This window comes from Zonotrichia leucophrys, chromosome 1 (genome assembly GCF_028769735.1).
Source record: "Zonotrichia leucophrys gambelii isolate GWCS_2022_RI chromosome 1, RI_Zleu_2.0, whole genome shotgun sequence".
NCBI classification, from domain to species: domain Eukaryota; kingdom Metazoa; phylum Chordata; class Aves; order Passeriformes; family Passerellidae; genus Zonotrichia; species Zonotrichia leucophrys.
This window is the reverse complement of record NC_088169.1, coordinates 112422069-112446420: the sequence shown is the minus strand read 5'-3', so window position 1 is coordinate 112446420 and position 24352 is coordinate 112422069. Positions and strand designations below refer to the sequence as shown.

General features: G+C 37.2%; 1 protein-coding gene across 4 annotated transcripts in view; it reads right to left on the bottom strand.

Annotated features, from left to right (window-relative positions):
- Window positions 1-24352, bottom strand: part of DCAF6 (DDB1 and CUL4 associated factor 6) — a 74090-nt gene that overhangs the window by 22436 nt on the left and 27302 nt on the right. For 2 of the 4 annotated variants that reach the window (XM_064727782.1, XM_064727791.1), the window contains exons 5-13: window positions 23084-23197; window positions 21907-22042; window positions 20844-21058; window positions 18999-19092; window positions 17592-17711; window positions 17130-17375; window positions 13204-13371; window positions 6241-6300; window positions 658-763 (exon numbers count right to left, since the gene is read on the bottom strand). In XM_064727782.1, coding sequence (XP_064583852.1) covers window positions 658-763; window positions 6241-6300; window positions 13204-13371; window positions 17130-17375; window positions 17592-17711; window positions 18999-19092; window positions 20844-21058; window positions 21907-22042; window positions 23084-23197 — 1259 coding nt within the window. The remainder of the gene's footprint in view (window positions 1-657; window positions 764-6240; window positions 6301-13203; window positions 13372-17129; window positions 17376-17591; window positions 17712-18998; window positions 19093-20843; window positions 21059-21906; window positions 22043-23083; window positions 23198-24352) is intronic. The other 2 variants (XM_064727799.1, XM_064727808.1) reach the window with 2 other exon arrangements.

The following is a 24352-nucleotide window of genomic DNA, read 5'->3' as shown; positions in this document are numbered from 1 at the left end:
AGATTAGGGAGTTATTTGTTCTCAACTGCATCATTTTGTCAGATGGAATTGCATCTTGCTCCTGTTGCTCCACTCTTCAGCACAATGTTTTTAGTCAGCCTCTGAACTGACAATGACTTGCAACTTTGTCCTACCAGAAAATGCTTCTTCCTCTCACTACCCACACCACACTACCCACCACCAAACTCCATGGAATTTGCTGACTAACTGCAGAATTACATAAAAGCATCACAGCAAAACTATTTTTTTCAAAGTTTGCTGGATATTGGAGGAAAAATCAATGTTTCAAGTTTCCAAACTGTGAGCAAGGTGCATGGGTTGTGTCTAAAGCCACAGCACTTTAGAGTGGCTAAATGTGGCAATTTCAGTGTTTACAACTCAGGAACTGAGTCACACAAAGACTCACTTGCAGAATAATTATGTGATTATAGAGATTCACAGTAAATACACAAAAACAAGTCTCTTGTATAAATTTCACATTAGAGTACATCTATTTTATGTTCTGAATGCATTAAGACTACAGCCATTTCAAATTGTGTAGATACATCTAAAAACAGACATAGACCACAGGAAAAATAATTAATAGCTATGCCAGACAAGTGTTATTGATATGTGCTAATCATGAACTCGTCAAAACCAAAATTAACTTGTTCTTACCACTCATCAGTGAAGTCCAGTTTTATTGTGCTTGTAGTTGTTCCTTCTGTACTGTAGTGCAAACTTAAAACTGGTTCACCTGTTCCTGTTCGTGGCTTATCACTCTCTGTAAATATGGGGTTGATAAAGTTTGAACAGGCATTAGAAATGTACATAAAGTTGCTAGAATTCTGAAGATTAATTTAATTATCAAATGTGGCAGTAACATATATATTGTCTGTTTAAGATCTCTTACAGACCAAGCAAAAAGTTAAAAAGTTCCAGAGTAAACACACCAAATTTGCAATGCTTGTAAAATGGTCTAACATTGTATGTAATTATAAGAGCAAACAAAGGAGATGCTGTCCTTCAACATGCAAGTAAATAAAATTTCAGATAGGTATGTGTACACACAATATAATCATTAATAAGCAGATCCATTTCATAGCAAATATATTAATAGGATTATTTTTAAGTGGTATTCAGTCTTTTTGCCTTAGTAAATACACATGAAAAAAAGATTATGAGATCTAGACATAATCAGCCTAGAAAAATCACCATCCTGTACTTTGTTGCCTACTTAGAACCCAGACAACTACCAGTACCCTTAGCCTGCTGTAAATTGTCAGTCACTTGTCATAAAAATACTGTAAATTCATGTTTCAAGAGTTTTATGCTTAAAACCCTATTTTAAATTATGATAACTGGAAGCAGAAGGGAGCACTTGTAAAATGGGCTCATTCACAATTTCCAAAAGCAACAGAAGTGAATGGAACTGAAAACTACAGCATACTGGTCACTGCTCTGCTGCAGAGATGGTTCTAAGGATGTTCATGGGCTCCTTCAGAAGAGAACTGCTCAGTGCCATCTATCCATCCATCCATCCATCCATCCATCCATCCATCCATCCCCTTAAAGTTCATGGTCACCACCTATACACAAATGGCAAGTTTGCCATCAGTCTTGAAGTTGGGCATTATTAAAAAGTTCATGAAAAGCAGCATCAGATGGAGCCTCACTACACAGGTGCCATTCTCTCAAAGGGAACGTTTATTTAGTGTATTCAAATGGCCACTAAAAGTCTCTATAGTCTTGCTTTTCCTGACCACTGAGCCTTTTATCTCAGGATTATTTGGACAAAACCTTCTGTCCTTTCTTTAAGTTTCTAGAATACAGAAATGGGACTATAAATATCCCTGCAGTATTGGCAGCACACTGACAAGTGTAATAAAGGAAAAGCTGCAGATCATCTTTGGAAGTCAGTTAAAACCTAACGTTGCATTCAAACACAAGCCTACAAATTTCCCAACTAAAAAGGTTGTTGTCATAAAAGTAATGACTACAATATTGGCACAGGACACTTAATTTTAAAGATACAATTAAATTATAGCAACTATGAGATAGCACATCAGAATTTAAGCTAACAATCAATGCTCATATTTTTAAACTGCTGACAGGCAGAAGCCCACTCACAGGATCAGAGCAGTGATCAGCTGTGCCAAAAAACTTTAAATATGCACTTCTACATGTTCTGAAGAGAAATTTAAAACCCCAAAACATACCACAAAACCCCTGAAAAAACAAATTAGAATACTTTTTTTTTAAATGAAAGAATTAACAAATTACAACTATGACCCCAATAAGTAAAAGGTATGGGCCCCACTCCATGGGAAGAAAAGCTTATAGCCCTTTAAATTAAAAGTTCCAGTTACATTCTTGTTAGAGTGGAGCAAGGATAAAACTGATTGAAAGAAAGTTTATTTAAGGAACTAGGAACCTATGAAATATAAGGAAATATTTTATAGTGCTATATAGACAGTTTGAACCAAAGTGACATTCTTCCTTAACTAAATGGGTTCTTCCTCTATTTTTTGACAATCTATGATTTTTAAAATCTCTTTTTATAAATGTCTGTTCAGACTTCAAACATCCCTTCCTCAGCAAGTAGAAATATTGATTGATCCCACGTATTGCACAAGTCACCAGGAACTGACACTGAAAGCCAAAAGTGAGAGTGGGAGAATTCTTCAGCTTCCTTTTAACAGCCTCTGACAAGACAGATCTTTGAGCTGGGAACCCGGCTAAAGACAGAATTTCCTGCTGTGAATAATCCAAGACAACCCCCAAATAATGACTTTACTCATGGACTTCCTACTGCTGTGCAAGGTTGGCTTCAGCACAAAACCACTTAATGCTGCCAATCAAAGCAACCAAACCTGGCTATCTACAACGAGCCTAACTGAATACCAGGATTGTATTTCTTAAAATCTCAGGGTCTGAAAATCCAACCAAGATGCATAAGGACTGGCTGCACTTACTCTGGAAGCAATGCTTGTACTTGTCTGCACCCAAAAATTTGAAAGAATTGCTGCAGACTTCACAAAAGAGGACATTGACTGACAAATTATTCTTAAAAGTTTCTGGGAACAGACAGCTGTAAAACCAAACTGGTTAATAGCATTTTCCTAAATGTACAATAACACCAACTAGAATTTGGATGGGGTCAGTTTCTTCTTTCGAGTAGCTTTAGAGCATAACATAGACACTAATAAGAACAAGAAACCTTTAAAAAAGATGAGAGAAGATTCTGATAATAAACTGCAGAGAATTAGTTGTGTGGTGCAATATTTGATATTGAATTTACACTGCTAATGAAAGTTGACTGGGAGCATCTGTGAAGAAAATGCTTTGCCTCCTACATAACTGAACATTCTTTCAGTTATGAAAGAATAACATAAACCCTACAAATCTTGAACTCTGTTTTCTGGGAGAAATGTGATGGCTAAAGACTGCCCAGATTAGAATGAAGCTCTGTTCTCTTCTTCTACTAAATTCATCCCATCAGAGCAGATCTACTTCACATTGAAAATGAAGGGAAGGAGAGGAAAATGGTCCAAATTCTTTGATATAGGCAGTTCAGTTTATTAGTCTGGTTGCCAACTCTAGCAGAGTAATCACTGCTACAAGAGAAAGCTGTAGCTTGTCAACACCTTACTAAATTTCATTCTAAATTACTCAAAAATACCTTGAAACTTTACTTAATTTTGCAGCCAAACACAAGATATTTTGAAGATACTAACAACACTGTCTAAAGCAGACTCCCATTAAATGGTCCATTCTCCAGGCACCCACAGCAAGGAGACACTTTTAAACTATCACTCTTAAAACTGAAGACAAAATATCATTCATAAAACCTGACATGAAAAACAAATCCACAAGCCAAACTACATAACTGACAGCAACAACCTTCAGACCCACTTTTTCCCTAAGAAAATGAACCTGTGCAAGTGTAACTTCACAGACACTGGGGCTGTCAACCATAAAGAGTTAAGTGCATAAGGACAAGTTTACAGATTGCATTTCCTAATTAAACTAACACTGTAAGGAACTTCAAGCCAGTTTGCCACATCTCAAATGCTGCCCTGTTCACTCATCTGTTGGCAACCTCATGAGGAGAGGATAGATAACTTCTCATTTTAAAAAATCCAAAATAATTCCTATCCAGCACTATGTTCTGTGTGAAGATCTAAGAGAGACACTTCTGGAAGGGAGAAAAATTGATCCAAAGAGGACAAAATAAGTTGTGCATTTCAGTAGAACAGGAATTCTGTGAGAATTTAACACATGAAATTTAATCAGGCCTCAGGTTCCCTCTTTACTCATTCCAATTAAGGCAGTACCTTAAAATCCTAACACTGCAATAGATCTAAAGGCCAACCCTCCACTATGACAATCACAGTCCAAAACATTTTTAAAAGTCAAGTGTAGACAACTGTGATCCATTTGAAATCATTTTGTACACACAGCAATGACTTCTGGGTTCTGCTGGACTATCAGAATGTTGGCATTATAAACGGATGGGATTGCAAAAGAATAAAAAGATCTTTAAACCCAAAACCATTCTTAAAACATGAATGCCAACAAGAGAAACAAGTCCAACAGAAGACAGCTGATTCAATTCCAAATTAAGAGAAGGCAGGAAAAAGAAGGAAAGGTAATTCTGTATGAGAAGAACTGTTAAGACCTCCTTCATTAACTATTTACACTGTTTTGAGACTTCAAATGGAAGTGAAACTAATGCAGTTAAACTTCAGAAATTCAACTAGAACTCAGCAAACTATTCTTTTTGGATATCATTTGCACAAAATATTTCCTAATAAATTTGCTCCTTTTTCAAACTCCTAGTTTTACAAATTAGAAGTAACATTGTCTGCTAACAAAGCAGAAAAACCTTGCCTTAAAACAACTGGAGAACTGGTGTACTGAAAAGCAAATGTATTTTGGGTTGGTTTTTTTCTACATATTGAAAAACCTGAAGTGCTTCTATGAGAGGAAATCTCTTAGTTCAAGTAACTTAATGAGGAAAAAACCCCCCAGTTTTCCTAAATTTTTAGTTGTAAGAATCTTAGGAAACTTACAGACTTTCTATGTTAGTTCTAAGTTATTCTACTCTGATCAAATAATGTTTTATTCTGAGTTTAGAATTGAGATCATAACTTGGCCACTTGTTATAAGCAAGGTTTCCATCTAAACCTGATTGTTGGAATGACGTAGACTATTAAACCATGAATAATTAACAAATTTACACATGGAGGTTGAAGGTTATTTCATCCCAAAATGTATTTCCACAAAAAGAATTCATTTTGTCAAGGTGCACCTTGATTTCCCCCCCAGCATTCTGGCATCCTAAAGTAAGCCATAATCTCAATAGTTGCCAAACAGATATTTTTCAAAAGAGGGATTTCAAAATGGCTTTTTAGTTTGGAATGTGAAAGAAGACAAAGCTGTTTTGTGGGGTTTAAGCTATTAAATCTCTACAGACGCTTTGATATGGAAGCATAATGCAGAGTGTTTGGCAATCTATTTTTAAATTAGCATCTATCACTCCTTAATTATTCAGCCATAAATATTCCCTACAGATGACATTGATGCAGCTGGAATAGGGTCACCTCTGGCCCACTGCAGTGCTCACAGTTTGGAGACTGATGCATAATGGGCACAGAGAAAGCTCCCAGGCATTCTGTCCACCCCCAGTCCACAGGGATCCTACAAGAAACACCAGTACCTGTTCAGCAGGAGGGGGGAAGGACAAGGGATACAGAGGGAAGATGCACCTCAGTGCAATGGGTGCTCTGGAGTTACTCAAACTGTGCAGGAATCACAAAGCTGCACATCACTCATGGATAAGAGAAATAATATGGCATTATGAAATTAAAGGTTATTGTAATCTCGATATTTGCCCTTTGATCCACAAAGAACCATTCAGAAAAAACCCCAACCTGTTTAAATAATTAATTTTACTTTGCATTTTACAAAAATATTCCAACTGTCTGTAGAACACATGAGACATTTACTGTACCTACACTGAACCGTAGTAATTGCATGAAGAACTGAGCTTAGGATGGTTTTCAAAAACAACAATTAACCTCACTCTGTTAATCATATTGATCATTAAATAACGAGTTTCCAGCAGATCTGCTTACAGAATTCTACTATATGTGGATGAACAGCATTTTTAGACTGTTTCTCATCATGAAAAGCAACTTTAAAAGAAGCATTGCAATCAGCTATGGCTGGGTATAGCGCATTTCCTGTCACACGCACCCTGTGGCTCATCAAGTGACATGGATCCAAGCTGTTTGTTAACCACTGAAGAGGGAGAATCTGAAACAAAAACGAGATTTCAACTTAAAACATAAGCAGCAGAGAACTGCACAGCAATGTCACGATCATATGTTAGTTTAAAATAAAAAAGCAGCAACATAAGGAAGCTTTGGGTTTGTTTAATGAGCAGCCAGCCATATTGCATTTTCTAGGCATGACAGAAGCAAAGCCACTTGTTTCAAACCATTATTTATTCACTGAACGGCCTGAAGCTTGCTGACATGTTGATAATGAAAATGCCTGTCCATTACCAAATATTTTACTGTGTTCTTCACACTTCTGACATATCAGGAAAAACACTGAAGAGTCACGACTCCTAAAGCCTTTGCTCCAGCTACCAAATGACACCAGTATTTCACACCACGTGCAAAATGTAAATTTCAGAATATTTATACTTCAGCATAAAATACTCCATGGCATACCAGTACCTCCAATACTTAAACACTCTTTTAATAATAATATTTTAGAACATCAAAGCACCAAAATACATCCCAATTATATGACACTTTGGTAGTTGTGCATTCTTAGATGCTGCACCTCTAGAGAACAAGTCTTGATCAGTTTATCACAATAGCACACCCGTCAGTCTTACAAGCATCCCCATCAATCACATAAACAAATAAATAGAATAATCACCCCCCTCAGCAGATAAGTGCCTTTTTTACCCCTGGATACTACCAGTTAATAACTATCACCAGCACTCATTCACTGCACAGACACAACAGATGCAATATTCAGTATTCAGTATCTTCTGTGAATCTATTTCCTTTGTCACCTCTGAAGACCAGATCTTACTTCTATATTATTTGAAGATAAGCTGATGTACATAAATTAATGCAGCATTGTAAAGATATTGGCTAGAGTATTATATCTGGGTTCCACTTGATAACCATCTATTATAAATAAATCCATCCTAAACTGAAAGGATTTAATATCCTGTATTACAAACTGAGTCACAGTCTGCCAGCATCACAGCATGCTAAGTGACTTTTAACATAAATATACATCCTATATCAGGAAAGCAGTGAAATAATACTCTCTCCTACAGGAAGCTCCCTTCCAGCTTTGAGCCAGACTCACCAGTGAGACCTGTTTTGTAGTACAGCCATTAGACCTGCTGAATTGACCAAGCTGCTTTAAATACACATATTCTCAAGCAGTTGTTCACTCCCAGGCATTGGTGGAAGCATGGCAGTGTGCTCCTTTGCCACACTGATATCCAGGAGCAGGGAAGGGGAGGAGGAGCAAAGGAGAGAGACCAGGAAAGTCTGAGGCAGTGTGCTCTGGAGGGTACCTTGCTTTGGGAACTTGCACAGCTTATTTCTGTAACTGAGGAACATTCAATTGGTTCTGGTTTGTCTTCCTTGCTCAACCATGCCCATGCCTTGCACCAAGCACACCTAAGTTAGACCACAGAATTTATCATCTAGATTTATGGCATGCAGCTATTAAGTAGAAGATTTGTAGCATTAATATATTTTACTTTCCAAAAGTGAAGTGTGCTTTATATATACTACCTAAATCAGAAGAGAAGGATTTACAGGGGAGTTTTTTCAATGGACTAATAAGCCACTTTTCATAAGGTAAACCAGAGCAAAAAGCTGGTGGACAGATGCTCCATGTCATGAGATGATCTCCTTGTGTTCCAGCAGACTCAGTACAGGAATCTGTGCCTCTTTCAAGGGCTGGCTTTGATCTTGGACTCACAAAGTTCATGGCTGGGATTAACTTGTATCAGAAAGGCTAAAGGGACGCCAGATCCTGGACTAGAAGCTGAGAAACCTAATGCATGCTGTGATCCCAGCCACGCTCTTTTCCTGAAGTGCAATTCTTTCCAAAAGTTCATATGCCCTTATTTAAAAGGTATTTTGTGCTGCCAAATATTTCACTTGGCTGGAAAAGCTCATCTCATCAACTCTGTAATTCAGACTTGTATGATCAGAATACTGAATTAACATATATTAATTAGAAACATTAAGAAATTACCTCTACTACCCCTTCCAGCATTTCTAATTTTATTAAGACCTCACTCTATACAGCAGTAATTAAAAAAGTAGGTATGTTTTGCCATGTGCATCATTCAACCACAGTAAGTGAAAATGAAAAGGTTTCCAGGTAGGAGTCCATGCCAAAGGAGGCTTAAACCTCCCACATCTCACTGTTACACCCAAGTCTCCATACAACTTTGTGAATGCATTTCACTTTAATAAATGAATATTTAACCAACATACAGGAAACATCCTAAATACCGGAATTAGCATGGTTAAGAATAGAGTTGTTTGTAGCAATTTGAAATCTCCTTGTTTCCTTTTCCAAGCACCCTGAAGCCACAGATCACCAGCACCCCTTCAAGTGGCTCTGCAGTCTGGAACCCCCACCTCAGGCAGGGGAATCAGCATGACCATGAAACCAGCCTAGAGAAGTTCAGGTAAATGCCTCTTTTTTTAATATATGGCTTTGTTTTGTAAAAAAATCTGAAAAATATACTTTTGTAATTTCTTATAAAGCTTTTGAAAAAAAAGCATTACCAAAACTGTGCCATATAGTTAAAAAAACAAACAAAAATCCAAACTCTTACCTGAGCCTTCACAGGCTGGGTCTACATCCCAATGCAGTTCACCACTGGTTGTAATGTCACCAGTACATTCTAAACTGGAGCACCACTTAAAGAGGGAACTGGAGATTCATAAATTTGGGGAACCTCAAACAGAAAATAGAAGATAATTTTAAGGTCAGTTATATGCTGAAGGATCTTCCTATAGTTTGGGCATCAGCACCTGACTTCCCCAAAACATTAGCATGCCACGTCAGTTTTGGTTGAAAAAAAAAAAAATCTTCCTTGTATCACCAGTTTCAAGGTGAGGTCTAAAGCAGTGAGAATTGTTTTAAAGTCCTAAACATGATACATGTAGAGGAATCTAAGAAATTAAATACTTGATTTAATTACTGTAAATAATTGCTTTGCACAGTGAATATGCTCTCACTTACATATTGTGCACTTCAAATATTATTTCTACATCTTCAAATAAAATTCCTACATTTGAGTGTTAGCAAAGAATCTAATGATCAAAACTGCTGTCATTCCCTTGTTCTCCTCCAAAAGCTTTAACACAGAAATTAAGGTCCAGTTTGCTCTGCTTTAGAGACTCAATGTATAGATCAACCAAAAGCTTAAAAAAAAAAGTCAATTTGCAGCACAGGTTCTGCAATATGCCAGCATGCACATGTATATATCTGCATTCCACAGTACAAATCAAATTTTCTTCCTCTAGAAAAAAAAAAGGCTAATATTGATTCATGGTTTTGTGGGTAAGATTAGGTACAATGACCACTGCAGGAAACCTTGATCTATAATATGTTTTTTCTTTTTCACTTCATGACCAGCTGGTTCACATTTCTGTTACTTTTCAAATTGGATTCCATCTCCCTGAAATTCTCAGAATGATAAGTGATGTAGTAATGGTGATGCATATGTGGCATAGCAGCAATAACAACAGGTTAAAAAGGTTCACTTTCTTTGTTGTTTGCATATAGCACATAAATGCAGTTGTTTAAATACTGCACAGGATGTAATGTTATGAAATGCCACAAAAATGCAAGGAAAGGCTAGGTTTTTGAGGGAGAAATCATAAATAAAAATCCAACTAAACTGAAGTATTTACTATAGTTTCTCTAATTAAATAAAGTGGCAACCAAAAAAATCTGAATCCATTCAATACCTAAAGCAAAGGCTTGAATATAAAATAGATCTGATCCATGCAGCACACACTGCTTCTAAAATTCACCCAAATTCCAAATTTAGTATCCACCAAAACAAAATCTCTCTCATCTGAGACCTTTTGTCTCAGAGTCAAAACTCATCTCCCTTTCACATTCAAAACTATAAACTTTTGACCATATTTTTCTAAATAGGTTAACTACTACAGATTGAACTTACAAATTCTCATGTAACTGGGAGACAGAATAACTACCACACAGTCTAATTTTCTATTAAACCTGTAAAAGCTTTCAGCTCTTGACATTTTCTACTTGTAATTTCTTACATGGCTGGGATATTTTTCTCTTCCTACTCAAGCTTCTGTGCCTGCAAAGATAAGGAGTAATAATGAAGTACAAATCAGAAGAAGTGGCCATGGTCTCACGCTGAATTCCCTCCAAAACTGCAATTGCAATTTATACAGGTTTTATCAGAGCAGGGATTGAGAACCTGCAGACACATTTTGTGGTGCAATTTTTTTGTTTGAAAATTTACATCTAGTATGTGCCTGAAAACAGAATATCTGCTTCATGACAGGGCAGCAAAGACAACCTTTCAGGAAAAAAAATAGAGATTGTCTCTGTATAGGAATTTATTACTTTTACAAGACTCCAAAGAATTCAAAACTACTCATTTATTTCTCTCCTACATTATTTCTGAATAACCAGCTAAGCACAGGGTTAGAAAACAATTGTGTCTATGGAGAAGCAAGGAACCAAAAATGTGCAGCACTGGTTTTCCAAAGGAATAGACTGTGAATAAGCAACTTGCAAAAATATATCTTGGGAGGTCAGAAAAGGAAAACAAAACAAAGAAACTTTCAAAAAAAGAAAAGAGCAAGTACAGAGAATATCAGAGAATATCTCCATGTCCAGACTGCAGAAATCTTATGAAGTAAATAAGAAGTGCAAAGGAGATCCAGAGTCAAAAGAAATGAGCTTCATTTGTTCCCTCCCAGAGCAGAGGAAGGAGGAATGCAATGAAAGAAGCTGCAAAGCACAACAGGAATAAATTATTTTTACACATACAAATAGAAAGGAAAAGACAATGTAATCTATTATCAAATTTCTCTAGAACTAATTGGCCAAACATATTAAATATTTTCAAATTTAAATTTCTCTTTTTATAACTTCCACTGTCAATACTGCTGAAGACAGCAATTCCACCCACCAGACCAAACCTCAAGAAGATACATCCCAATGATCTGGAGCTCAGGGAGAAAAATGGCTCCTCTTTTGTCTCCCCAGAAATAAATGTTTCCACAGCACTGAGTAAATCTGTCTTTCAAAGCAATTATTTAGTAAGTAAAATGGTTAAATTTGCAAATTCATTGTCATGTAATGCATGATATGACAATGTAAAATGTAAATGTAAATTAATTTACATGCAGAAAGAGATAAATGTTTGAATATTAGTTTCCTCCAAGGCTGTGTCTGTGGCTCCTGGTGATCCCAAACAAAAGGATTGAATGTTTCCAATAGTTCCCCTAAAGTTCTAACCATGGGGGAACTAAAAAAATTCCAAAAGGCAGTCTTGGGGAGGTCCAAATGATGTACAAGACCCCTCTGTCTCCCAGTCAAAGCATCAGCTAAGCCTTCCCATTTGTGGGACTATGGATCCCACAGTGTGCTGTAGGAACCCCACAGGCAACAGGGAGTAAAAAAATGATATTGCATCCTTGAAGGAGCACTAAGGAAGAGATGGGAGAGATGTACCCAGTGAAACCCAGACCAGCACACCCTTCAGAGGTAGCAAAATCCCCACAGATAAACCTCCAGACATGGTTGTAAACAAACTTTATTCCTTACTTCAATTCAGTGGGAAGCAATTCAGCAAAAAAAAAAATTTAAAATTAAGCCATTTCAAAAAGGAAATGAGAGATTAAGATTTATTGACTGTGTTACAATTTTTTCTCTATCAATACTTAAATTTAATAAGTTAATAAATTCTGATATTCAGTTTGCTGGGAAAAAAAAAAAAAAGACAAAACCAAAATTGGTAGATTTTTGGGGTGATTTTTTGGCCTGGCAGGAACCTGCAGCCCTCTAAAACGCCACCACTACCACTGCTCTTCCTGTTCTCCTACAGGTAAACAGGCACCCATGGGTGCCATCCCTAAGATGGGCACACACCCTCTCAGGATGGACTGGTTTCCAAAACCCTCTAAAACCTCATTGCAATATTTTCTAGTGTAAAAGTTCTTCAAAATTCAGTAACTGCATGCTGTGACTGGAGCATCAGCCACTGTTACATTAAATTGTTCTGTGAGCTCCAGATTAAGGAATAGACTGAACCATGGCAAGATAGCTGTAAATGTGTGACACAATCCTTAAAAGCAATTTAGCCACATCTCAACTGTCACAGGATTTATCCACAGAAGAGGCACTGCTAGACATGACTTTGCAACACAAAATACACTGAATTCTCACACTGCATGCAGCTCACTCATTTTTACATGGTGCCACAGCAAAGTTTGTTTCAAGTTTATGCTTTAGGGTTTGCCTCTTTATGCATATGCATGCTTCTGCCCTAACTTTCTCAAATATGTTATTGCAAACATATTTGAGGCTTTCTTGTGATCATTTTTAATTTCAGTAAGACAAGAGAGAAAGAGGATGGTGAAATGACAAGTTGCTCTGTTCAAAAAACGAGAGCATATCTGGGGACTTTGGCTAGGTACAGGTATTTTCACTACACTTATTGTAAAGCCATAGCACCGAAGAGTGCCAGAACTCTGTTTTACTGAATTGTTCCTCTGATTTAGAACACATGCTACCCCAAAGCCAAGTTGTAAATGTTAATGTTGGATACAAGTAGCACCAAAATGTAATTTCAGTGTGCAATTCTCCCTCTACTCAGAACACAGCAATTTCTTGCTCAGCTGCTCTAATAGCCATTGCACAAGCCTGATACCATGCACCTAAAAAACCATTACCACATAGTGTCACTCAACCCAAACATGTTAGATCAATAAACCTGTCCATCCAGGTTTCCCTGCCCATGTGATGATAAACACCACCACATGCAAGGCAAGACAAGCAGCGAATGCAGGAAATGCCTTGTTCTGCAGGAGAAGCATCTCAGCAAACAACAGCAGCACAAACTACAGCTACATCACTGCTGGAGAAACCTTGGCAAGTGACAACCTGCTGCCTGAGGGTCCTGAGAGGAGCCCTTAGGGGTGGGCTGCTCAGAAGAGGAGGGCTGTGGTGCAGAGCCCTCAGCCAGCTCTCGCTGTCTCTGCTGCTCTGCCTTCTTAAGCCTCAGTCGCTGCAGGCCCCTACGGATTATTGCTAACTCGGGTCCCATTAACTCTGACACACAGGGAGGGAGACAGACAAGGGGGGAGAGAGAAGCAGTGAGTAATCAATACATGGAATATAGAGGAGAGGTGAGGGACTGACTAAAGAGACAAGCAACAGGTACTAAGTGTCATTACAGTGGAAAAAAATTACTAGCAGCCAGAAATCATCAGATAGAAATAATGAAATTGGTTTTCTCTTCCTAAAGGCATCAATCACAGGACTGATATATGCAGGATTTGTGCCATATAATACAGCCCCCTCCCCATCTCCAGCAATGAAACCATTAAACAAAGAATTAGTTAAGGAAAATAGATACAGCCTGGTTACATCAAAACAAAGCACACAACAGATGTATTCATTTTGATGACCCTAACACACAGAATAAATGAGAATATTTGGTGTAAAACTATGCTACTGTGGTCTACAGGTAGTGCTTCAAAATGAATGTAACAGCTTCCTGATGGTTCAAAAAAAAAAACCAGGTAGATTTTGATCAAATCAAACCAGTGCAAAAAGTAAACTGCAACTATGGAAAGAGGTGGCAAAACAACAGCTAAACCAAAAAATAGACTTCTCTATGAATTCATTTTTAATTTCAGACATTGCCTGTGCTTAAGGATTCACAGTCTGAAATCACTGTTAAGTGGTCCTACAGACAAAGTAATTTATAGGATCAGAAGCAATCCTTAGTAGCATCTTCTTAATAGATTATTCTTTTAGTCCCATCTTGAGAGGCTTCACTGTTTTCATCATTTTGTCTTCATTCATTTGCCAGTTAAGCTATTTTGGCATGTTAAGTTCATTGCCTGATTACCAGTACTTTTGCAAACTGCTATAAAATGAGGTGACCAAGCCATTTTTTATTCTTTCCATGCTCTTTGCAGATTTCTTCCACTTACACAAGTGCTGTGTGGCAAGTGCTCCTCTTTAAATAACACAGATTGTGTCTTTAATAGCAGTGCCTGAATCACACAATGTTAAAACAGTAGAGAGCATTACACTGGCATGGGGCCTTTCAGCCAGGCAAAAGCTTAACAAATGTTCTGTAACCCTTATCCATACAGTGAAACAAATTTTCTTTTATTAAGAGAAACAAACCCAAAACCAGAATCTAGTAATTGGAAAGTCAGTGACAAGCACCAGTTAATACTGAATGGTCATGAGGTTTAATGTACTTAGTCTAATATAATTTCTGGGAAAAACATACTCTCAGTTTATGGTTGATAAGGTGTAACAAAAATAAAGATATAGTTCCTAAAAGGAATATGGCATCAGGGAGATTTGCTCTGAATTATTTTCATGTCCCAGAACCATTTATAGAAAGAAAAACTCCAAATAGCCTAAGGAATACTTTTATGGGAATTTCAGTGATGCCTAAAATTGCAGTTTTCAGTACTTGCTGCTGATTCAGTTTCACTGAGTTAAGAGACAGCCACAATTTAAGATGTAACAAGAACTACAATACTAAATATAAAAGCTTCTATCCTGGATATGCTTTCAATATATTCCAGAATATCTAAGCAAATGTTTATTTTGCCAGCAAATGGAGTGAAGAAATAGAAATAAATAAAAAAACTCAGTTATTGTCACATTTCCATTCAAAATTTAAAAGCAGTTACCTTATATCAGAACACATATTAGGGTTAAGCTGTGTACTAATTAGCCAACTGGCCCCCTGCATCGCCTCCCCATGTGTATCTGGAATTTTATTTATGACAAAAACTGTATTATATTTTACTATTTGTTGTACCTAGTGTTTATTAGTGGTTTAAAACATCAGCATCTTAAAACTAATATACAAAAATTAAAAGTTTCCACTGAATGGCATAAGCAGGGCAAGAAAATAAATTTGTGGTATTTTTCCTTTGTGACAAGCATGACAATCTCCAGTAATTGTTCTCATTAGATACATATATTAAAAATTATTCAAATGTTCTGGCAGTAACAAGCTACTGAGATTTTGCACTGATTTTGTTGTTTAATTGTAACTTAAATGTTCCACCTTCTAGAATACATATTCTGCTAAAGAAATCTATCCCACCAAGACCCAGCACCAAATCATTTCTGTACTAACTCTATTTTGAACAGGCACTTCATCTCTTAATATTTTAAAAAGTAATTCAGATATAGAAGCTCAAATGCTCATCACATCACACATATTCTGGAACACCAAACCAACAATAAATAGGAACTGTATGCTTATGCAAAGGTACTGGGATTTCAAACACAGGATTGCCATAAGTGCCTGTGTTGAGTGTAGAAATGATTTATGGAAAGCTGTTTACAGGCCTGGGTTAGGAATTCATGCTCTGATTCTAATGAAGTAATTTCCTGAAAACAAGTTCTTCATTTGCTGATTCTTTGCTACAATAGTCAAACTTGTATCTGCCATGACTTTACACAAAATAGGGGCTGAAAACCTTTTTTCCTTTCTTCCACCTTCCAAAATGCCTCCCCAGTCACCCACTTCTTACAACACACCTCTGTCTGGCCTTCCTACTCAGCCCCACTGTATTGAAACTATTCCTATTAGCACTTGCCCTCTCCTGTCAGCCCAAAAAAGCAGCAGGTTTTATTCACCTTTAAATGCAGGTGAACAAGGTCAGGGAATCCTGTCCTTGATGCAGACGGCAGATTTATAAACTACAGACTGTAAGTACATAAAATCTCACAACTGAGCACAGCCACAGATACCAAGGTACATAAACATTGCAAAATGGACATTCCCAATGCAGCCTGCTCATTCACAGACCCAGTGCTACCCCTCTGCCCAGGGGCCTCCCCTCTTCCTGAACTCACCACGTCACCCAAAAACTTGTTTTACAGTCATTCCAGTACCCCTTTTGCATTGCTTCTGAAACAGCATGCTTATAAGGTGTGCAAACACCTTGCACTACTACATTTATGCCTGCATGAGTCCTGTAGACAATTTTAAGCTGCCAATCTGACACCCTGTTTAGATTTAGTCAAAGAATCTAACAAATATTATATAGCAAATTAAAAAGTATCTATTGTCTGTCAACCAAACATCACTACCCCTTTCAAAACTAAATATATTCTGAAATCCAAAGTAACACTGAAAAAGAAGAAATACTCTTAGAAAAGAGCTAGACTAAGAAATAACTTTAGCTTCATGCTAGCAGAATAAACTTTTGCTTAGAAATTCAAGCACATTCAGAGAAAAATATTTTTCTGGTCAGCACAGATTTCTTAAAATGCAGGCTAGAAAATGCATCACAGTTCTAGAAATCCTCTCTGGTGCATTATATTTTTGAAACTCACAAAGTTTCAATGACATAGCTTGAAGCAATTCTGTTTAATATGGTAGATTCTGACTCTGAAATGTTGAGGATGGAGGTTCCTCCTGAAGGAGACATTCCCCATCTCCCCTGATTTTAACATGCACAGGTTCTGCTATTCACTGCACTGGTGCTGCTACAGCCAAATCCCAGTGGAAGAGGGAAAGATGTCACTATACTCCATGAAGACAACAACAGTAAGTTTAGAAAAATAAGCAAAAAGTTTTTATTTCTACCTCAAAATACTGGTGATCCCCTTGCAAATTTCCTTTTCAGACAAAGCTATAGAGTTGATGGTTTTACTCTTTCTTTAAACCACAGCTGCAACCACTAGGTAACTATAAAACACTTAAGTCTCATTAAGGATGTGCAAGGAAGAAAACAGATGGAGATCTACTACCCAAAATATCCTAAAAGAGAATTGTTTCTTATTTTTCACAAACAATGACAAGATGGATTTCTTCTCACCAGACTGATGCAGCACAGGCTGAGTTGAGGCCCCAAAAGAAGGCCTTTGCTCATTATCAGGAGAGGACAGTAATGAAGTTGAAGGGGGACTTTCTGTTGAAGATGATGTTGAGGGAGCTTGAGCTGACATGGTAGAAGAGGAAGATGATGGAAGCTGTTCAGAACCATCTACTTCCATTGCAGTTTCTGATTCTCTGCTAGGTGCCATGTTATTAGTAGAAGGAGCATCAGTCCGATTAGTCCCACCTTTGATTAAAAACAGAACAAAAAAGCAAGAAAAAGAGCTCAAAAGTAAACTTACTCTGCCTCTAAAGATCCCTGTGCACTATCATTCCTGTAGCAAATAAATGTGCTCAGTTTTTCAGTGCACTAAAATTTTATTTACACCTAGGAAAGGCTGATATTCCAAGCCTGCACATCCACTATAAACACAATTTCTGTAGTTGAAAAGAAGGAAATCACCTCTGGACCGCGATCTCCCCCGTCCTCGATTGCTCTGTGCAACTTCACTGGCTTCTTCAAACCACCTTGACAGCATGTCTGACATCCTCTGCATCAGAGACACATTGGGACTCTGCTCCCCTGTAGAACAAGTGGTGCTGAAGTTTTATCTGCAAGTTTACCAAAAAGTACCTCTCCCCCCACATTTCTTCCAGGAATGGAGACCACCCCTCACCCCCTTCTCCCACAAGAAACAATTCCCTTCAGCCTGTTCCCAATGGCCCTGTCTGTCCTCATTTTCACAGTACAGCTCTCTGACCCTCTGCTGGGATCCCTCATTCCCCTCCTGTACAGCTCTGACCTTAAAAAATGGAATTGCAACAGCCAAAGAAAACATACTAAAGGTGGTTACAGATGCCATAAGGAATATTATCAACATATTAAAAAATGTGTTTCAGAAGCCCATAGGCAACAGAACCACATGCAGATTGTAAAGGAGCAGATGGGATCACATCCCCCAATGTTTCTAATCCACTAATTCCAAATAATGGTAAGAGGACAGGCTTATGTTCTCTTCCTAAACAGCATCTCCTACTGCCTGTGTCAGGTACAGAATCCCAGACACTTCTACTCTAGTTTGGGGAAGCAGGAAAATGAGAACAACACAGATAATCTGGAAAGGGAAACTGTAGGCAGAAAAGGGAAGAAGATTAAAGGGAACTAGAGTCAAATACTTGGAACCCCACAACTTGTCAGATTTAAACAGGAACACATTACAGATGAAAATTAAGATGAGTGACAAAAAAGGCTCTGCCCTGCTTTGGTATTCCAATTTTTGATACCCAAGCATTCTTTGGAAATGGTTTATTTACTAAATTCTCAAGCAATTGAGTAATATATTATAAACATGAAAATTTAAGCATAAAAATTTGCCGCCCTGTGTTACTAAATGACATTATGAAAATGAAAAGTATAACATAAAAATCCTATTGCTTTGAATTCCAGTCCCCTAATGCAACCATTAAAGAGCATTTCATTTGTAATTGTGATTGCATATGAGGTGTGACTGGGAAAAAAAGAAATAAGTGCTAGTGTTAGTCCCTGAGCAATGACAATGAAAACAAAAGCTCTCCTTTACTTACAGCAGCCTAAATGAAACAATATCTTTTCCCTGGTAAGAACATTTTCAATATTTTCAATTTTTAAAATCATTGTACAATAGCAGCTCTGTGCTAAATTCTAGGAATTCCATCTTAAAGCTTGGCTGATTGTTAACTTAAGGACAATCTGAAGCACGTATTTTGGGAATATGTCAGAAAAACTGGAAAATAAAACCCAAATCAAAGCAAGAAAAAACCCAAAATGAAACAAGAACCTAACAAAACACAGCAGCAAAGACAACAACCCTTCAAATGCAAATGCATTTACCATCTCTCTCCCTCTCACTCTCAGGCCTTGCTCTTGGCCCAGTATCTGACCAATCCCCTCTGAGCCGCAGACGTTTAACGGGAGGCTGACGTAACTGGGGGAGAGAAAAAAGGAGAGAAAAGCATCACACAGCTATTTATGTTCTACAGTACAGGATTCTGAGCCTAAAGATAAATCTCTATTTTTTTAAGTCACCTAAATTCATATCTGTCACCAAACACAGAACGTCAGCCTTATGTTCAGACTATCCATGAATAAGCACAACACTTATCAACAAAATGCATGAGTTTTAGCTTTAACAGTCTGAATAAATGACTCTCAGAACTAATGCAGTTTTTATTTTAAACCAGCTTCATAAGGTTGAATCTTTCTGTAGTGACCTGTAATAATTAAGGTTTTCTTAAATTCAGCCTGAATTCTGCAGAAATATTCACCTCTTCACATTAAAAATTATATAAGAGTTTCAGCTTAACAAAATGTGGATCTGTAATTAAGCAAAAGGAAAAATATCAGAGATTAAAAAAAGAGAACATTTCATGCAAATAAACTCTGGTTTATTTTCAACCTAATTTCTTTTAGCTTTTATAATACTTTTTTTACAGCAAGAAGTATCAATCACTAAATGGGTGGTGTTATTTTCAGCAGCTTCAAGAGAAACAGGGAGTGCTTTGCTCATTTAGAAAGGCAGGTCAGAGTTTGAAGTCAAGTGTATTGGCTGGATACTTCTGGCCTTAACAAAAATAAAGAAACCAAACCAAACAAAATCAACCAGCCAACCCAGAAACTGCTGACAATTTTAAACTAAATCCCCTGTGGTGAAAGCACATCAAAGTTTTAATTTTCATGACTCCACTAGCAGATTTCAGAAGAAGTCTTTACATTTCTTCTACTGTATACAACTTTAAGCCAGGCTGAAATAAAAATACTCAAGCAATAACATTTTTAGGGACAACAAGGACAAAGAATAAGCATTTAAAAGCAAAATTCCTGACTATTCCTGACTAAGAAAACACATAATGTAAAATGTGTTTGAAAACATTTAAAAATGGTTCCAAACAGATTCTAAGAAAAAGGAGGAAGGAAATGTCAACATCACACTTCTCACAGCAAAAAGGAAACAGGAATCATCATCATTATCATCACACTGATCCTGCAGTTGAGGACAGCAGGATGCTGACAAGTCATTGAGAACTCCCTTGTGCCCTCAGACTAAAGACGAGGAACTCAGGATACAGAGTTTGTGAAAGGGTGAGCAAAACACCAGAGATAAAAGCAGCGGATGGTTGGGAGAGTGCAGGGAGAGACAGAAACAACCTCATTGCTGTTAAAGGCATTTTTTAAATATAGATCAGAAAACTTAGATTGGAAGGGTCAGCATCATTGTAACTGAGTTGATGATTAACAACTTCTAGAATTTTGGAAATTTTAGTACTGCTCCGTAACAGTGGCTCGCCTCCTTGATCTAAACATCTTGTACTCCCTCATATCTGCCAGGAAATGATAGCTTTTACCAAGGAGTATTAATATTTAATTTCAAGGAATATGCTTCTCAAAGCAGCAGAACACAGAGTGACCTGCCAGCCTTGCTGGCCTTATGCCCCAAGGTTCAGGCAGATGCCTTCTCATCTCTGAGAGAGAGGGAAACCAAACGAGAAGAAAAACCACAGTGATAAAATATGGTAAATAAATACATAAATAAATATGTATTAAAAATACACAATTTTTGTGACAATCTATTTGTCACACCAGCAACATTATTTTCAGATTAAAGGGGAACACAACTGATGGTATTTCTTATGTGCTGCAAGATATAAAACATAAAAGGAGCTCATCTCAACCACTTGCCTCTTCCCTTCTCTCTTCTGCAGAAGGGACTTTAAGCTCTCGTGCTGTGTCATCCTTGGGATCAAACAAGTAAATGTAATCTGAGGAGTAGCTCACAAGGATCTCTTGGCCATCTTCACTGTAACACAGGGATGTTACCCTGCAGGATTTGTTGTTGAGATGAGGAGGGACGAAACGTGCCACCATTCCAACAGTGCCCCTGCCAGCATAATTCCCTTTATTAAAAAAATAAAAGAGGGGAAAGAGAGGAGGAAGAAAAGAATTACACATCTACAACTGCAAATTTTCAACAGCTTCAATAAACACCTTATTTGGGATCCAACAAAAGAGAATCAGGGAAAAGCTACGTATCCTGTAGTTTCTGCAATAATTTTGATCTGGAGAATGACATATCAGATTTTACAATCTTTATTATTTTTGTTTACAAATTCTACATACATTACAAAAAATAAAAAATGAAAACACACTCACTTATATAAGTGTCTCACATACCCACCACATGATGTTGTATGGAAGCTATCTGTCAAATGTGGCACAAATAGAATTTTTAGAATGAAAAATCACAAAACAACAATGCAAATCTATATCTACACACAAATTAGAAAGAAATTTAGTGCCTTTGCACTACAAAGGCAAGCACAGTGCAGGATATTATGGATTTCATGAGATCTCCCATAAGAAGCATCAAGCTCCACCATAGTAGAGTACAAGACAAGAACTTAATTAAATTTCAAGTGGACCACTGGAGGCTGCAGTCCCTGGCTTTTTGGAATCCTGGAATCACATGTTTCAAGACAAAATAAGAGAAATCACAAAATGTCCTTTTCTGCACTCAGTACACAAGGCATTCTGAGATGCCTGAAGAGATTAGACTTACTTTGAAGATTTCTACATTAGCAAATATTAGAGTGAAGTGACTCTGCTGTTACAAAGCACAGTTCCCAGAGAAGGAAGCTACACTTCTGCACTGTTCCACTTGAGCCATTCATCACCTGTTTTGAAAATAACCTGACCTGGGCACTGCTAGTGGGTAGAAATGGTCTCTGCACCATGTGGCTCCTACCTGTTGCCCTTGTGCCAAGCATTCTCCTGTCATAGATCCTCACTGAGCTGTCAGAACAGCCCACAGCCAGGTAGTAGGGGATGGGTGGACAGATAGCAACAGAGGTGGCAGCACGACGACAGTTTATTAAAATATCCTGGAACACACAAAAATACAGCATTGAAACAATAGCTTGAACATTTGAAGTATAATTTTTTGGTTTGTTTTGTTTCACTACACAGGGCCTTCCCTTAGTCAAGGAGATTTTGAGAAAATAGGTCTGGCCTGTGAAGACAGATCACAAATGCATTATCAGAAAAGCCACTGCACAGAAGGAAAACTATCAGAGAAAGAAAGCTGGTACCAGAACAACTGAAAAAGAAACCTAATCAAAACAAAAACACAGGAACATTGAAAAATAGATAAGCTAAACAGACTTATAAACTACCTTGCATCTTGGATTTCCTTATGGAAACACAGTAACTGTGAAGGTGGAAGAGCACTAAATATGCAGAAATACTTTAAATCAATTAAAGAATTAGAGTAGGTTCCATCTACAGGCAGATAACTAACTGGGTAAAGGGGAAAAAAATGAAGGAAACTCCTAGAACTGGTAAACGTGCACAAGGCTGAGCAAAATTAATCAAGACTAGCGATACATACTTTGATATTTTTGTTCCAATTCAATATTAAAATTATTTCTAAAATTCAAGCACAGTGGTCACTGGTAATACCAGTAAGCTAATGTAATTCATTACTAAATCTTTTATTACAGAGGGACAAAGGATGCTCAAGAATACAAGGCTGCAGGTGATTCTCAAGGCTCATATTTTGCCTCCAGTTTTAGTGTAAACCAGACTAAAAGATTCAATTTCAACAATTTTTTTCTACCATATCTGAAGCCTCACACCAAACATTTTTATATTTTTTTTAATTAAAAAATGCCAAAAGAGATAATAAATTTTAAAAAGAAAAATGAAAAGACTCTGCAAATTTTATTGTTCCTTGAGAAACATACTGTCCTCTCCACCAATGACCCTGAAATCTATTACTTCTAAAAGCTTTACCAGAATTCATATCATGTGTTTGTGTGATGCAGAGCTCTACATTTAGGTAATCTCTATTAAAAGATTTTTATTGCTATTTTATTTTACTTATTATTATTATTGAAATCTTTATTAAAAGGTTTCATTCTTACATCTTTACAATCTTCCTTTGTGCAACTTGTTTTGATGCGAGTATCAAACCATCTCACAGTGCCATCCTCACCACAAGAGAGGAAAGTGTAGGGATCATTTGGTACTGTCATAATCTGCTCAAAAGAAAAAAAAGATTATTAATGCCTCCAGAAATAACACTAAATTAAAAATAAAAGGATCAATATTTGGAGCAGCAGTAAGGCTCAAGGACTCAAGTCAAGCTTTCCAGTGAAGTAATGAGAAAAACAGAAAAACTGATGATGTTTCTTCATTTTCAAGAAAAGGTCTGAACTGTTGAAGTCAAAGGAAACTTTTAAATGTCACATAAGATTAAATATCCATAGGTCAAAGCTTACAGTTGTTTCTATTATCTTTTAATGCACAACATACATTTACTGCAAGCACTTTTCAGATACCTTATCAGTTTGCTGCAACAATCAACAAAAGCTCTGTTTATTCTCTATCAAGTAACAGAAGACAATTACAAACAAAGCCCTCAGAAGTCTGAATGGCCTGAAAATACTAAATGGCTTTTATTCCCATTGGGTTAGTCCTTTACATCCCAGGTAGTTCCCTGCAGCAAGTGTGCATTAAAGGCTGCTATCAAGCTACCTCCTCACTGCAATATTTTAATTTTTTTTTGAGAGAGCACTGTACTGAACCATTTTCCTAAGCTCAGCCCTTCTCCAGCTAGGGACAACTCAGATGGAGTCTCACATGAATGGCTTCACTCAAAGCCTCCTCAAGACAAAATAAAAAGGCAAGTGATCATAATGTTAAATATGACCTGAATTCCACAGGTCAGGGAATGCACAGGAAATGTCAGTTTACTTACACTCTGTATCTTAGAAGAGAAAACAGACAATGTTGTGGCACTACTTTTATTCTTCTACACTCTTGCCACTATCAGTAGACATTTATAAAGCAACAACAATGGTTAATAGTGTAATACATCCATGGAGCACAGAGCATGAGTGATTCTTTAACACTTTAAATGAGATGATTTATCACCCTCACCTCCCAAAATTCTTAATAAAAGTAACTTACGGATATCTGCAAATCTCTCTACCTGAAATGGGGTTACAAAGGTGACAGATGAAGGCTTCAGCCTCTCTTCTAAGGCTCAGCACAGTACCTGAGACAATGCTTGCTGTGCCAAATAAGAGTCTAACTTGCAGAAAAAAGGCAAGGTTTGAATACCAACAGAACTGCTGAGCTATGACCACAATCCTTCAATGTATCAGTGTAACATATTGAAGACTAGTTTT